Source organism: Larimichthys crocea, chromosome XIV (assembly GCF_000972845.2).
Source record: "Larimichthys crocea isolate SSNF chromosome XIV, L_crocea_2.0, whole genome shotgun sequence".
In the NCBI taxonomy this organism is placed as follows: Eukaryota; Metazoa; Chordata; class Actinopteri; family Sciaenidae; genus Larimichthys; species Larimichthys crocea.
In genome coordinates, this window is record NC_040024.1 from 9,878,449 (window position 1) to 9,894,501 (window position 16,053).

Here is a 16,053-nt window from a genome sequence, read left to right on the forward strand (position 1 = left end):
CGGCTTCAGTCAATCCAACTGTTTCACGACATTTGTGTGATGAATATTTCGTTCTTTCCTTTTCAACTGCTTCCACCTTGACCTTAATTCTGATGAAACGGAATCAGTTTTGCCAAAGTGCACATAAATTTCCATCATTTCATCAATCAATCAATCAATAAATCAATCAATCTTTTCTTCATAGTCATTGTTTTGCATTCTGCTATGTTTCTAATTAAATCTCTTGTGTCATTGCAGTTGATGACAGTCTGGGTTTCCTGCCAACGTTCGGCCCATGTTTTGTCAACCTGTACGGCAGCCCCAGAGAGTTCACCGCCTTCAACGATCCACATGAGGCGTTAAACCTCGGAAAAGTAACATTACATTTGTTTTTTTTTACTTCGATACAATCAGTCATCACCTCATATTGAAGGTAGAAACTAACAGGAAGGTCATCTGGTTGCCTTTCACGATCTTCAAATAGTATCTACCCGAAGCTGTCACAGCTGATTTACCTTATTTTAGCTTAAATAACCGCTCCCTTTTGATGTTTTGTGCTGTAAAGAAGTACAGACTCCCTTCCAGATTTGACCTTGCAGAGGAGTAGAGGCTATTACAGGCTTCTCACTAATTGTGTTATATGTTTTTTTTGGTAATTTAACTACATTTCATTGAATATTTTCAAGATATCTTTCTGTCTATCAGTGGGAGGGGGTGGCGTACCGAGGACGAGTTTTACTAGAGGTTACTACAAAACTGGTGGACAAGCCTGAGCAGAGGACTGAAGACATACCATCAGATGACCTGCTGGTGGTGGAGGTGAGAGGGAGGGAAGATTATAAATGCTTGAACAACTCAAAGAAAGGTTTCATCCATCCTTCCATCCGGCCTCAATCTTTTCCCTCCGTCTAACAGAAGTTTCTCAGGAAGAGGAAGTTCTCCCTCTTTGTAGCGTTTTACTCGGCCACGCTCCTCCAGGACGTCGATGACGCCATCCAGTTCGAGGTCAGCATCGGTAACTACGGCAACAAGTTCGACTACACCTGCCTCCCTCTGGCCTCCACCACCCAGTTCAGCAGGGCTGTGTTTGACGGTAGGTGAAAGGTCTCAAGTCAGTCATGGAAATAAACTGGTGTACATGTTTACAAAAATGCTTTTTCTTGTCTGTGTTGTTGGTGCTCCAGGTTGCCACTACTATTACCTCCCTTGGGGAAATGTTAAGCCAGTGGTAGTTCTGTCTTCAGAGTGGGAAGATATCAAACCGAGAATCGAGGCTCTCAACATGCTGCTGGCCATCATCGAAAGACTGGTGAGTGTTGTTTCTGTGTGTGTGTGCTCATGTACATCTATCTTTGTTTCGGACCTTAAAAGTAGGAACATTCTGGCTGCTCTTTTAAATTTAATGTAGAGCATTTACTGTCTGAACTTGTGTGTGTTCAGGAGGCAAACCTGCAGCGGGTGCAGCTGGAAGTGAAGGCAGGCGGTGATCTGGACGAACTGGAGCTCCGAGTGGTTGAGCTGTTGGATCAGGTCATCACAGACTGCAGGTAAATGCCTTGTGTAATGCCTTGCGCCACTGTCATTTTGTCCATAGAAGCTGCTGAGCCTGGTTACTTTGCCTGCTTGCCTAGCTCCGGTTCTGGCACGACACCAGCTCTGCTTCAAGTTAGCATTAGTCCAATTAAGGACCGAAAGCCTTCATACTTTTTCTTCATAAAATATGATCCAGTTTCACCAAAATCAGTGAAATAGTTGGTGGTGCTTCTTTCGGGTGATCGTACCCGGAGCCCAAAGTTACGAGAGACAGCATTCACCTGATTACAAGTCAGTGTAGCATCAACATGATTTAAAATCTCTCTTTTTCCAGTGAAGAGCTGCCTTCTATCGACCAATGGCAGTGTGCAACTCCTTTGGATCGCTCACTGAGGCACATTCGTGTCCTCCACCTGCAGCAGATTGTCGCAGCGGCGCTCGCTCTGAAGCACGGACCAGCCACCGAGCTCTCCACAGTGCTGGAGCAGGCGGAGGACTGGGCCAGCAGGCTGAGGACCATGGCGGAGGAGGTGAGGACTACAATAATAATAATTATTATTATTTATTTAAAGTATTGTATTTGAGAGAAGCAGTGGTATTTATGTGTCCTCTGTGTCTCTCACCCAGCCTCAGAACAGTCTTCCAGACATTATCATATGGATGCTGCAGGGTGACCGCAGGGTAGCATACCACCGCATCCCAGCACACACTGTGATCTTCTCCCAGCAGCACTGCGGGAAACACTGCGGACAGCTGCAGACTGTCTTCCTCAAGGTAAATACACATACAAACACACACTCTGTCTTTTTGAAATAAAGTTTTACTGACCGACTGACTGTGTTTGTACAGTACCCACAGGGCAGTGGCACAGAAGCCAAACTTCCCGGTCAGCTGAGGGTCAAAGTCTGGTTTGGATTGACAGCTGACGTCAAACACTTCAACCAGTACGCTGAAGGAAAACTGTCAGTCTTTGCTGAGACGGTAAGATGCTGCTGAGACCCTAACTCCTCGTTTAGCAGAAGCTCCATGGGGACACATGTCTCATGCGATGATCTAAACCTCATCTCCTCTGTCTCATTCTGCAGTATGAGAACCAGACCCGGCTCGCCCTGGTGGGCAGCTGGGGAACTACAGGTTTAACTTACCCTAAGTTCAGTGACGTCACAGGAAGAATTAAACTACCCAAAGAGAGCTTCAAACCCTCGCCTGGCTGGACCTGGGCCGGAGACTGGTACATCAGTCCGGAGAAGACGTAAGTGTTTGGAAGACATGAACATGCTACTACAGAAGGCCAGAGGGGACAATAATCATTTTTAATTTTAAACCCTCAGACTGCTGATTGACGCGGACGCCGGTCACATGACCTTCACAGAGGAAGTGTTTGAAAACCAGATGAGGTTACCAGGCGGACAGTGGATCGGCATGCCGGAGGGATACACTGATGTGGTACATGACTGTAAATACTCTACACCTGTGTGTTTGTTTCTGTGTTCACGGCTTCACTCATTTCTCTAAATCTAAAAATTTTTTAAAAATGTGTGTGTCAGAACGGGGAGAAGGCGGTGCCAAAGGACGAGGTGGAGTGTCCTCCAGGTTGGGTGTGGGAGGAGGTGGAGTGGAGTGAAGATCTCAACAGGGCTGTGGATGATCAAGGTTGGTCAGTTCTGACCAAGTAATTTGATTGGACAAGAGTCAGCACTGAGACTTTTAACTATATGTATCACTGTTCAGTACAACAGCACTCTCTCTCTCTCGTGGGATATTGTTTTAATACGTCTCATTCTGTGGGTCCAGGCTGGGAGTACGGCATCACCATTCCTCCAGACCGTCGACCCAAGTCGTGGGTGCCGGCAGAGAAGATGTACCACACCAACCGAAGGAGACGATGGATACGAATGAGACGACGAGACCAGCAGAAGATGGACGCTCTTAGGAAGGTAGAGAGAGACACATTTTTAGGGTTACATACTATAAATGGTTGAGCAGAGAGAGCGGCATGATGAGATCCCATGGTATACTGTATTTTGATGTTAATACTTGAGCTTGAACACTGTGGTATTACTACTTTTCTTTAGTTAAAGATCTGAGTACTTCTTCCACTACATCTATACTACAACATTTTGCCTCTAAAGCTTCATTGAACCCAGCACACAGCCTTCAATCTGTATCAATGATCTTTCATGATTTGCAAGTTTCTTCTATAAGCCAGTAGATGGCGGCATAGTTGCACAAATGAGGAATAAAGTGGATGAGATTCAGATTCAGAGTGGTTTGTGCTTGTGTGTTCACAGCAGCGTCCGGATGAAACGGAGAGGGAAGGCTGGGAGTACGCCTCGCTGTTCGGCTGGAAGTTCCACCTGAAGCCGAGGAAGACGGACAGCTTCAGGAGGCGCAGGTGGAGGTACCGCATGGAGCCGTTGGAGAAGACGGGACCGGCAGCCATCTTTGCCCTGGAGTGTTCTCTGGTGAGAGAAACACTGAGTCTGACACTAAAATATCTAATAATGTCATTTAAGATGCAACTACGTGGCCAAAAGTATGTGGACACCTGTGTTGAACATCCCATTTCAAACCCATGTGCTACTTGGCTTTGAGTCTTCTGGGAAGTCTTGGAACCTGGATGCACAGATTTGCTCCCATTGAGACACTAGAGCATTAGTGAGGTCCAACAATGATGTTGGGTGATTAGTCTTCTTTCTAGAGTGTCCCGAAAGTTCAAGTTCTTCCAAACTGTTACCACAAAGTCACGACTTTTCATAACCTTCAGTTCAGAAGTCACCTATTTTGAAGGCCCTGCAGAGTAGCACGATCTTTTCTTTCTGAATCTAATGATCTTCATCTTTCTTCTTCTTGGCCTCTTGGCTCCCACAGAGCAGCATCGAGGACAAGAACGACGACAAGTCCGTCACAACCACCTTCGGAGTCAACAGGCCGACCATTTCCTGTTTCTTTGACCGTAAGACAGCACACGACACATTCTTTTACTCTTCCGTCTTCTTCACTTTTTTATCAATAAAATTCTGTGTGTTTGTAGGTGGCACTCGTTATCACCTGCGCTGCTACCTGTACCAAGCCAGAGACCTGCTGGCCATGGACAAAGACAGCTTCTCAGGTATTGTTCAGTGAATCAATGAAAATATTTGATATGTTTCTCATCATGCATCTGTTCAGCTAGCGCCATCTGGTGGTTTAATTTGTGAAAATTGACCTAAATTTTTCACAAATGTGAAACACACAGAAGGGAGGAAACCGCAGAAACATTGTTTGGTTACCAAATTCACATTATGTCCATATGTGTCAGTGTTTATTTGTTGTTTGATTTTCTGATAAACAGCACTGTCTGGGAGTCGATGTGGATTTCTCGGTTGGTGGAGTTTCTTTATGAGGAAGAAAATTAGACAAAAATTTATTTGGGTGGTTTATTTGGTTTATTTTATTTGGTTGATTCTTTTAGACTTTCATTTAGCTCACAATAGTGCCCCAGAAAGGCAGATTTTCTTCTCAGTTTACGGCAGCTCCTTTTTAAACTTCACTATGTTTGTGTTCAAGTGTAAAGTGTACAGACATAAATGCAGCTACATTGGTGGAAAAGAAGCATAGTATACTGGAAACTGTTTGAGGACTCAAAGGACTTTTCTTCAAGAAGGGTCAAATCTGGGGCAACTGGACTTGGTTGTAGATCCACATTTCATCCCCATCCAAGAGGTTTCCCGTCTAGGCTAAATACCTGGATCTTCCCACTAGTCAGTCAGAACTGATGAAGCGTCTTGGATGAGAGGTGAAATGTCTTCACAGATCTACAACCACGTCCAGTTGCTCCAGATTTTGCATGACAAAGGATCTTCAGACCGCTACTCTCAATATTTTTATATAATGTGAAAGAGGTCAGTCAAGACAAACCCACAATCAATTATTTTTTGAGTCGTCAGTTCCTCAGCAATGCTCTGTGTTTTACCATCTTTCAGTTCATTGTTTTGGTTCACTGCTGTCGTCAGTGTCGGTTTTTAGTGACACAGCTCTGCTAAACATCCGTCGTCCTTCTGCCTCTTACTCTTCCACTTTCTCTTATCTTCCTCCATCAACGTCCAATGGATTAAATCCCTACAATGGATTTCCGAGCTTCGGTTCTGGCATGACACCAGCTCCATTCCCTGCCTGAAAACCTCCTTCTGCTGCTCTGAGCTCACAGTCCCAGGCAGCCTGGCTAACAAAATGAGCTAACATTAGCTAACAGCAGCTACAGGGGTGCACAGAGCACAAAGTTACATAGAGCAGATACAGGCGTACGGATGATGAAGACACCATTCATCTGATTATGTGCTGATGTAGCATCAAAGTGATTTCAAATCTGTTATTTTATGGTAGAAAAAGTTGCACAATGTTGCTTTAATACTCACCGTTTGAGATATTTCATTTTTAAAAAGATTATTTGTGTAGTTTGGTGTTAATGGACTGAAAAATAGAGGCCGGGAGAGACAGGGTGGAGAGTGAGGTTATAAAAAGAAATAGTGACAAAAAAAAAAGAAGAGACAATGTTTTTCTTTTATTTGAAGAAGGTCATGGAAACTCCGGCTACTGTGTGTGCGTTAATCAGAAACCCACCGCAGACTCAGATGTAAAAACAGAGACGAAGCTTCGAAAAACAGACGGATGAATAGACGGAGGAAGTGAGAAATGATAGATGATGGAGGGAGGTTGGTTATAGAGGGTTAGAGAGAAACAGGCACACAAAGAGTGTAATGGATGAGTAGAGTTGATGGATGGGCTTCAGTTGTGTGTAAATCTGGTGTTAAATAGCATCTGGGCAGCTATGATTAAAGAATGAGCCAGCTGAGGCCTTTCTTTGTCTTTCTTTTTTCTTCTGTCTCATTATTTATTTGTCTTTTATCCTTTACTTCTGTGTATTTCTTTCTTTCTTGTTCTCATCAATCTGTTTTTAGTGGCATAGCTCTGCTGAAACACACTGTATGCCACCTGCCCACCACCAAAAAGTCACAACAGCGACTAGCTGATGAAAACAGTGGCTAGTTAGCGAGCTAACATTACTTTTCTTTCTTTGTAAATCTGTTTATATCCTCACTTTCTTTTATTCTTTCTCTCAACCTGTCTTTCTTCCTTTGTGTCTATCTTAGTTTCTTTCTTCCATCTTTGTGTGGAGCTGGAAGCTCGGTGACGTAGGGACTTTAGTCCTACAAGAAGGGCTAGCACTAGTCGGTCATAACAACTCTGTTTTTTTCACCCCACTGTTCTGTTAACTTCCCCTCTGGCATTTTGTTCACCTTGTTACACAGTTTTTGTTTGATAAAAATATGTTGAAGAGAGAATATGGAGCTTTCTGGGATGATAAGCGCGCTAACGTTACGTTAACAATTTTCATCCCCTGCAAACAGGGTCGATGGTGCTCTGCCGTCTCCTTTCTTTTGCTGTAAGTTCACGGAGGAGAAATTTTTGCCATTTTAAATCCTGGTTCGTCCAGGCATTAAATACGCTACGCAACGTTGCGTTACGCTATGTTACGTTACGTTGTGTTACGTTACGTTACGTTATGTTACGTTACATTACGTTGCGTTACGTAGCGTTGCATTGCGTTACGTTGCATTGCGTTACGTTGCGTTGTGTTGCGTTACGTTATGCAATGCAACGTTACATTAGCAATTTTTTCCCCTCCAAAAAACTCTGGGATTTTTATCTGGTATGATAGCTGCCATCCTTTCTTTCTTATTTGTTTGTAAATATGTTTTATTTCTGTCTCTCCATATTTATTTACTTCAATCTTTCTGTTTGTCTTTCTTTTAGAATTTATTTTGGGCGATGATCTCAAGTTCCCACAATTATCGAGACATGTTTTCCTCCCATTATCTCTTCATTCCTGCCTCGACCATCCCTTCTTTTTCTCTCCATATATTCGTTTCTCTCTTCCCTCTCTTTACTGTGTTTATGTAGCCCTGTGGCTCCCACCGGGGTCCCCACTATTGCTGCTTCCCCTCCACATGGACACAAACTTACATAACCCCCCTGGGCTGTTTGTATTGCTGTTTATATGAGCTAATGGGCTGTTGGGAGCGGACGGTAATTGAATGGGTCACCATGGGTGGTGTGTCTGTACAGTGTGTGTGTGTGTGTGTGTGTGTGTGTTCAGGGTTAATTGAGGGCTGGTGGGAAAATGCAACTTAGCTTCTGTTTACTCTAATGCTAACGGCTCCACAGAGACTCTTTACTCGGCTTGAAATAACAAACTACTCACTGTGTGTGTGTGTGTGTGTGTGTAACTGTACATATATGTGTGTTTTTATGCATGTGTCCACATTGTACGTTGTGTGTATGTGCACTAACATGGAGGCGAGTGGTTGTGACCTGGAATAACAAACTTCTCCAAGCGGTGTTCCCAGCCCTCCGTCTCGAGCTCGGCATTCCCGAGCTGCTGATGTCACCGTGTGGGACGCCGGGATAGTTCGGACACACACATACATGAGTTTGTGTTGCTATGCTTATGAGGACCCGTTTAAAGAATGCATTCCCTAGCTCCAACTATAACCTCATCCTTTACTCTGCCTTTGAAGACAGCGACTTCAACTGAGGCTCAAAGGCGCCTGTTATAATATCTGACCTATGGTTTATTTATCCTTTAAGTTCAGTACAGCTGATTTCTCTTAATGTAAAGAACCCTGAGGTGCGTGGTCAGGAAAACCATAGACTGAACATACCATGGACGTAGTCCCCGTGACGTCAAAAATAGCAGTAACAGTTTGTGTTTAGCGGATCAATTTGATAGGATTTTAGCTTTTAAATTAAATATAATAATATATGTATCAGGAATAAATTCTAAATTAACAAATCAAACATTCAAGTTCAGCAGGACTCTATAAACAACTGTATGTTTTAGGCCATATTCAAGCCAAATCAGTCGTTGCGGAGATTGGTCACAGGGTTGGTGTTTATTTGTGCTGAACGTAACTGCTATAAAAAACGGAAAACAACTTTTATATTTCACTTATTCATCAGCTTTCTCTATACCAGCGCTCCCTCACTCTCATTCACTGTCTATGTTGCTCAACCACTGCTTGCTCTCTTGTAAAGGAAACGGCGTAGTAGCAAAGACTTTGAGTCAGGCACAGATGTAGAAGTTAGGTACATGAAATAAACAAAGCCAGAACACAACAGGTAAAGTATCATAGTTTAGTCCATGAATCCACCTGGATAGTTTTAGTAACATTTCAGGCTGATTGTGTAAAAGAAACCAGAAAGACTTTACAATTTCTTCAATTATTATGTTTTGTCTCCAGATCCCTACGCCATTGTGTCGTTCCTCCATCAGTCCCAGAAAACAGTGACGGTGCGTAACACTCTCAATCCCACCTGGGACCAGACGCTCATCTTCTATGAGGTGGAGATTTTCGGCGACCCCGAGGTCACGATGACTACTCCGCCTAACGTCTTGGTGGAGCTTTACGATTCGGATACATATGTGAGTGTTGCTGATCAACATATATTACATTTTGCCCCAGTTGAAGCCGAACTGAAGCTTCTAACTCTGTACAAATGTGTGTTTTTTAACATCCAGGGCGCTGATGAGTTCATGGGCCGCTGTATGTGCCAGCCCTCCCTGACTTCCTCACCCCGTCTGGCCTGGTTCCCGATTCGGCGAGGGGACAAGAATGCAGGCGAGCTTCTGGCCGCCTTCGAGCTCATACGCAGAGAAAAGGTCAGAGGTCAAACATCCAACCTTTAACATCATCACCACTTTCGTAATCTTCTGCTTTTCTTCCTCCAACATCGGCATCTGTCTTTCAGCCTTTCATGTCCATGAGCCTGAGCTCACAATCTGGGCAGCCCTGCTAACATGATTATGGACTCCGATCCTGATCTTAATTCAATAACTCATTTATTCATCCTCATTTAACAATAAAATCATCTCTCCATTTTCTGTCTGCAGCCAGCAATTCACCATATTCCAGGTCAAGAGGTCAGTTCCTTTTCAGCTCTTTCTGTGTGTCTTTTTCTCTTATACATCACTCTTACATCACTTTCATACATTTTCAGCCTTTAAAATCAAACCTATCTGTTCTTGTCTTACCTTTAGGGAGACATCATGACCACCACCCACGTTCTAGACGAGGTAAAAACCACACTGACCACACCAGCTACACACATATTAATCTGATATTTGATTTCATTTTATATTGCAACACTTTTGTGGTGATAACATGGAATGTGAAGTCCTTAATATCGCTCCCAATGATTTACCTTTTGCTGCTCTTTACTGCTTTTTATCTCTTCTTCTTCTTCAATGTCGCTTTCTCAGCTGATGTTTCCAGGATTCCTCCCTGAAAACCTGCAGCAATGGGTACAAGTGTGCACAAACAACAAAATGTGTCTATGTTCATGTGTCATGTTCATTTAATGTACCATGCCCACAGATAACTTAATCTTTTCAGGCATGTCGACTCACCTTTTCCCTTTGTTTTCCATTTCCATTTTGTTTTTTCTTATTTATATTTTGTTGATTTTGTGTGGAAGGCCTGACAGGACATTTGTAAAGATAATATTTACATCCTTTACACACAAGAAAAAAGAAGTTTATGATTCTGACTTAACAAACTTTGTTTGTCATAAATGCAGTTTTTGTCATTGTCAAACATGTCCTTTCCACCCTATTACTGTTTCCAGTAACAGACTTGTTTTGTCAAGAGCCTGCAACGGTCACGAAAACTCATCTGACATGTTAATACTAACCATTAAGTCTTGCAAGTTATGCTATTTGCATGCAAGTTACTGGTTTCTTTGAAACATGGTAATGTCTCGATGGTAACCCTACATTTAAAGAAACTCTCGTGAGATTTGTATGTGTTATTTCTGCTTCTGAATCAGTCATATGATAAGAAATCCAAGAGTAAACTTGTTGTTTTAAAGAGTGACAATATGCTTGAGCCAAGGTTTTATAAATGGAGGGAAGCAATCCTGCATGATACCAAAAGTTGGCTTTCAGTATCACGAAAGGTGATCGCCTTTACGGTACGGTATCACTAGATTTGCAGCAGTTTGATTAGGTTTAGGTTCAAAAATACTTCAGGAAAAGATCATGGTTTGAGTTAAATGGTACACGAACAAACAGCATTCTGGGAAAAGCAAACTTCAGAAACAACAGGTACAAATCTCATGAGAGTTTCGAAAAATCTAAACTTACCATCTAGGCACAACTTGCTTAAAGTGTTTTCTTTTGTCTCTTTGTTGATAACTTACAACTTTCACTGCATTCCTATTGGCAGCCGGAGGAGTCAGACCTTCCACACCCGCCCCCTCAGAGAGAGGTCAACGTCTTCGTGGTTCCTCAGGGAATCAAACCTGTTCTGCAAAGAACCGCAATCGAGGTATGGGTAAAATCTTCACGGACAGACTTCTTCCAAGTAGGAGGCTTCTCAATTTCATGTTTTTACCTGCTGTAAGCTTTTATGGTGGCTCTGGAATGACTAATCAACAATAAGTATACTAACTTCTCTTCCTGTCCCTTCTGTAAGATCTTAGCGTGGGGCGTTCGTAACCTCAAAAGTTTCCAGCTGGCCAGCGTTACCTCCCCGAGCCTGCAGGTGGAGTGCGGTGGCACCTTGATACAGACCTGCGTCATCCGCAACATGAAGAAGAAGCCCAACTTCGACATCAATAAGCTCATCCTTGATGTGGTGAGAACACACTGTACTGTACATATACACACATTACGCAGATGTAATCAGCGCAGAGGCGCACTGCTTTCATTGGTAATGAGAGTTCTGCTCTGATGTGGTTCGCACCGGTCATTTATCTTCATCAGCAAAGCCACAATAATTGACTGTACTGCTCCTGCTCTTCTTACAAGAGCTTAAAAGCAGTGATTCTGATTGTGGACACTGGCAGTCTGCAGATGCTGCTGTTGCAGATAGAGTCACATATTTTCAGCTCGGTGCTGTTTTTATTTAAAAACAGGGAACTTTTCTAAAGTTCAGATTTGTAGAGATGAGGGGTGGGGGACTTTCCCGATGGTTACCCGTGTATACATTACTAATGCTGGGTAAATGCAGGGTGGAGATTTTTATCATGGATGTGACTGTGGTACGACTGCTGACTGGATGTTTTTTAAAGTGGAGGTCACTGCAGAATGAGGTCATCAGTTTGAATCTGATGTCTCATGAACCTGAAAACAAGCGCTGAACACTTCAAACACTGAAACAAACGGCCATTAGATGGTGACAAAGAGTGTAAACCACTCTTTGTCACCAGAACACGTCATTGAGGTCTCACTGCATACTTATATATGTCAGCACATCTGATTTATAATAATCAGTTATGATCTCATCAAACCTTCAAATGGGTTTCAAATCCAAATATCCTAGGTTGACAGAAACACAACTTCAGATGGGTGAAAATGTTGTGAACAAGTTTGCCCAATCAGTTTTATGAGGTGATAATACCGTGTGTCAGTTAAAAGCTTTTGTTGAAAGCTGAGTTTTCCCCCCAAATGACAGAAAAACATCACATCACTAACACATCTTATGATACCACGAGAGAAGTGTTCAATAGTCTCGAAATTTCAAGTTCAGGTAGCTGATATGATCCAATGTTGTTTTCACTGTTCTTATGTGACTCCCAAGAATTGGCGTCTCTACTTTTACTACACATTAAACCACAGGAAATTATTATTAAGATGGCAGTCCATGTGGCACCCGAAAGTCTCAATCTGTGGTAAATATGTCGAGGAGGAAGGAACGTCTCAAAGCTGACGCTGCAAATTAAGAAATATGACTGTTATGCAAGAACAGCTGCCTGCCAGCTTTAGATTACGCATGCAGTAAAAAAATGCTTTATTTGGTTTATTGTTAAAGTAAATAAACAATCGAAGACATGGTTTTCCATTTAAGTGGTTAGTTATGTTGTGGTCGGAGAAGTCTTTGATGCTGAAACATATCCCAGAATCTTTATTGGACTGTTGCAGTGGGAATCAAATCTTTTGGGAGTCATCGCTTAGTGAAGCAATCAATAAGTCATTGGTGTTGATCAGCAAGTCTCATATTTTATGGTCATTCTCAGGTCTACGTCAGCAGAAAATCATGTACTCTTGTTTACATGCTCCAACCAACTACAATTTAGTAACTTGTACCATAATTGTCACAGAAATTTGGTGCAGTAAAACTACAATATTTCCCTCTGAATTGTAGTGGAGTAGAAGTAAGTAGCATCAAATGTAAAATACTTAAGAAAAGTACCTTTAAAATTGTACATTTGTACAATGTATCAGTAAGTATACTTAGTTATTTTCTACCTGTGTTTTTGGGAACAATATCTACCTGGCTCTTTTCATTTATTCTGATTGTTATTGATTTTTTTCAAAATAAAAGCCTCCTGTTCCAGATTTCTGCGGTCCTAAAGCAGCTTTTCGTCTCTATAATGTAGAAAGTCAGTCATTTATTTTAATCAACACAAAAACCACAGTATTGAAAGCAAGAAGGAGCCTCAACAGTCATTATTTATGCTTCGATGTAAAACTGCCCTCTGTGAATATATTTCCACTGAGTTTACATCGGAGCCATTACATTCCACGTAAGTGTTTTCTTATAAAAACCTAAACTGAAATATGGAAATATTACGCATGTTTTTCCTGTCGGCGGCTCCAAAAAACGAGCTCTGAGAGTTTAATGTTAACAATATTAAGGTCTGAAGTTGATCACCTCAGTGTTTTATTATGACAGCTTTAACTGGAGTTTGGAAATATTCACATATTTTTCCCTCAAATACATATCCTAGCTTTGGCTCCGGCAGTTTTAATGTTAACAAGATTAAGGTCCTGTGTTGACCACCGCAAGAGTGTGACAGCCTAAACCGGATTGTGGAAACATGCACATATTTTTCCCTTAAATTCAGATCCTGAACCGAGTCCAAGCATTTAATGTTAACAATATTAAGGTCCTAAGTTGACTGCGTAAGTGTTTTCGTATGCCACGGGGGCACAAGAAAATGTCATGTGCATAGTTTCCCTAAATACAACTCTTTGAAGAGTCTAACCACCTAATGTTAGCTCTCTCAGTTTATTGTGTGAGTTTACCATCATCAGCCCCACTTAAGCCTTTTTTAAAGCCAGAGAGGTCAGATGGATTACAGTTACATTTTTTTTTTCTTTCGTTGAGCTGACCTGGCTAAATGAGACTATTATAGGGATATTGCCTTTTAAACGGAGCTGCCGTAAAGGCTTGAAAAGTTGAATATCGAGGCTGGTTGTCTGTCTGAGTTTAGCAACAGCAAATTCGGCTTCATGATTAATCTAGCTAATGCTTATATTATAAGCAACAGCAACAGATTAGAAGCCTGATTTTTCAACTAGTGACTTTCTAAGATTAATTAAATATACTTGGTGTAGCTCACAGACAGACCTTAACCCAGGTTCAAAAGGTTTTGCACTCAATATTTTGATATGTCATCAAAATAATCAAAGTCAGAAAATCATGTTGTTTCCTAATTGTAGTCTTAACTTGTAACCAGCCAGTTTGGGGGTTTGAACCAAGAACCTTATAGCAGCACCAGCATTATAATCACTACTACTATTGACAGGTGGGTGCCATTACAGGCAGCTTGTTTGAGCAACTAGGCGTCATTCAACCTGCCTCAGGTTCACTGATGAACCTGGTCTTTAGCCATTTTTAGTCCCCACACTCTGAACTTCACATTTGCTCTTCAGAAACATGTGGTTGACATCACGGACATGATATCCATTCTTTAAACTGTCAACAACACAATACAAGATAAAAAAAGTTCCAATAGTTTCTTCTATTTTGGACCTTCTTTGCCTCAAATTTGTATGTTTAAAAAATAAAGTTTACCAAAGTTGAACATTGATTTACGCCCCAAATTTGTGATGTATGGAGTTATTTTGTAACAATAAAGTGAAATTGTATAGGTTTATTGCTTAATAAGGGACAAAAATCTGCACTCAGGCAGTCAACGTTGAGGTGACATTCACTGACATTCAGGAGGCCAGTGCAGCTGTAGATCAGAGGATGTGATGCCCTTTTTTTTTAATCATCTTGTTGCCTTTTCATACGTCTCATCTCATTTCTTTTACGCATTCTTTCCCTTCCTTGTGTCTTTCTTTTCCTCTCCACAGAGACTTCCCAGCGAGGAACTCTACATGCCGCCGATCGTCATCAAAGTCATCGACAACCGTCAGTTTGGGAGGAAGCCTGTGGTCGGTCAGTGCACCATCCGGTCACTGGAGGAGTTTCGGTGCGTCCCGGAGGAGGAGCGAGCGTTGGAGGAAGAGGAGGGAGAAGAATGGAGACGTAAGAAGTGGATGGATCTAAAGATGTTGAGCAAAATAAGTCTGATTATCAGTGTTGAGACTGTCTTTCTACTTGTGTTTGTTTGATGCGTAGGTGAGACGCCACAGTTTGGTGGGGAGGTTTTCATTGACATCGATGACGAGGAGCCGCTGATGCCCGACCAGGTAAAACCATCCTGTCAATGAACAACACCTGAGCAATAAGCCCTTTTGGTTTTTATGTAGCTTCTTAAACAGAAGTAAGTAGAGCATTTGTTGGGAGCTATTTTCAGTTTTCAGGACAGTGTATGAAGGACTGAGTCATAATGAACCACAATGTGTATCTTAGGCGTTGGCTGCTCAGCGACTTGGTCAGAACCTCGGTCCACTTTCTCTTTTCCTTTCCAATGTTGAAAAGACATCCATACTGTCTATATGCCAATCAGCTGTCTCCAAAACTACAACTCTTGCATGGTGTTCTTGGTCTCCAGTGGTCAATACCTATCAAAAGTGGTCAAAGGAAGGAAAAGAGGTGAATCGGTGACAAGGTAATTGAGGAATGTGGGGAGCGAAGGCTGGCCCGTGTGGTCCAATCCAACAGTGAAACAACGATTGAACCTACTGTATAGAGAGATAAATACTGAATGTAGATACTTTGAATGACCACTGAGCCAAGGTATATCGATCAATAATCAATGCACGCTGACACATTTATTGATCAAACCAGTGGATTCATGAAAAATTGATTTGTTTGTTCAAAGAAAAACTGCAGCTGAACTTTTGTTCCCCAGTTGCTCTTCATTACAGCTGAACCTACTATAAGTGGTTTAATACCCAATGATCCAGTGATTTTCCAGACGAACATATGAGGAGTGTGTGTGTGTGTGTGTGTGTGTGTGTGTGTCATGGCATTTATGTTGATGCTTGTTTATCTGTGTGTGTGAATCTCCGTATGTGTGTGCTGTTATTCGGGTGTGGGGTGTTATAACCAATACGTGTAAAGGGCAAGTATGAAACACTCATATTTCCACAGGGAACATCTGTGTGTGTGTGAGTGTGTGTGTGTGTGTGTGTGTGTGTGTGTGTGTGGTATGGCATTTGATTAAAAGGGTAGTCTAAATGTGTGTGTGTCTGTATCTTTGACTCAGTGTGTTTCTGTGTGTGTGTGTGTGTTCAGTGGTACCAGCAGCAGCATAAATAAACATGTTCTGACAAGATGACATGGCAACCGTCTCTGTGGTCGGTGGTTACCGTGACGACCA

At 42.2% G+C, this 16,053-nt stretch overlaps 1 protein-coding gene across 14 annotated transcripts in view; it reads left to right on the plus strand.

Annotated features, from left to right (window-relative positions):
• The window catches only part of dysf (dysferlin, limb girdle muscular dystrophy 2B (autosomal recessive)), a 77,302-nt gene that overhangs the window by 17,797 nt on the left and 43,452 nt on the right, over positions 1–16,053 (plus strand). For 6 of the 14 annotated variants that reach the window (XM_027287781.1, XM_027287787.1, XM_027287785.1 and 3 more), the window contains 24 exons: positions 238–353; positions 685–798; positions 895–1,072; positions 1,164–1,288; positions 1,420–1,526; positions 1,847–2,042; positions 2,140–2,286; positions 2,362–2,493; positions 2,598–2,764; positions 2,844–2,958; positions 3,060–3,165; positions 3,307–3,449; positions 3,804–3,977; positions 4,384–4,468; positions 4,547–4,624; positions 8,796–8,977; positions 9,074–9,214; positions 9,446–9,475; positions 9,593–9,628; positions 9,815–9,856; positions 10,779–10,880; positions 11,028–11,189; positions 14,639–14,813; positions 14,907–14,977. In XM_027287781.1, coding sequence (XP_027143582.1) covers positions 238–353; positions 685–798; positions 895–1,072; positions 1,164–1,288; positions 1,420–1,526; positions 1,847–2,042; positions 2,140–2,286; positions 2,362–2,493; positions 2,598–2,764; positions 2,844–2,958; positions 3,060–3,165; positions 3,307–3,449; positions 3,804–3,977; positions 4,384–4,468; positions 4,547–4,624; positions 8,796–8,977; positions 9,074–9,214; positions 9,446–9,475; positions 9,593–9,628; positions 9,815–9,856; positions 10,779–10,880; positions 11,028–11,189; positions 14,639–14,813; positions 14,907–14,977 — 2,924 coding nt within the window. The remainder of the gene's footprint in view (positions 1–237; positions 354–684; positions 799–894; positions 1,073–1,163; positions 1,289–1,419; positions 1,527–1,846; positions 2,043–2,139; positions 2,287–2,361; positions 2,494–2,597; positions 2,765–2,843; positions 2,959–3,059; positions 3,166–3,306; positions 3,450–3,803; positions 3,978–4,383; positions 4,469–4,546; positions 4,625–8,795; positions 8,978–9,073; positions 9,215–9,445; positions 9,476–9,592; positions 9,629–9,814; positions 9,857–10,778; positions 10,881–11,027; positions 11,190–14,638; positions 14,814–14,906; positions 14,978–16,053) is intronic. The other 8 variants (XM_027287786.1, XM_027287791.1, XM_027287793.1 and 5 more) reach the window with 4 other exon arrangements.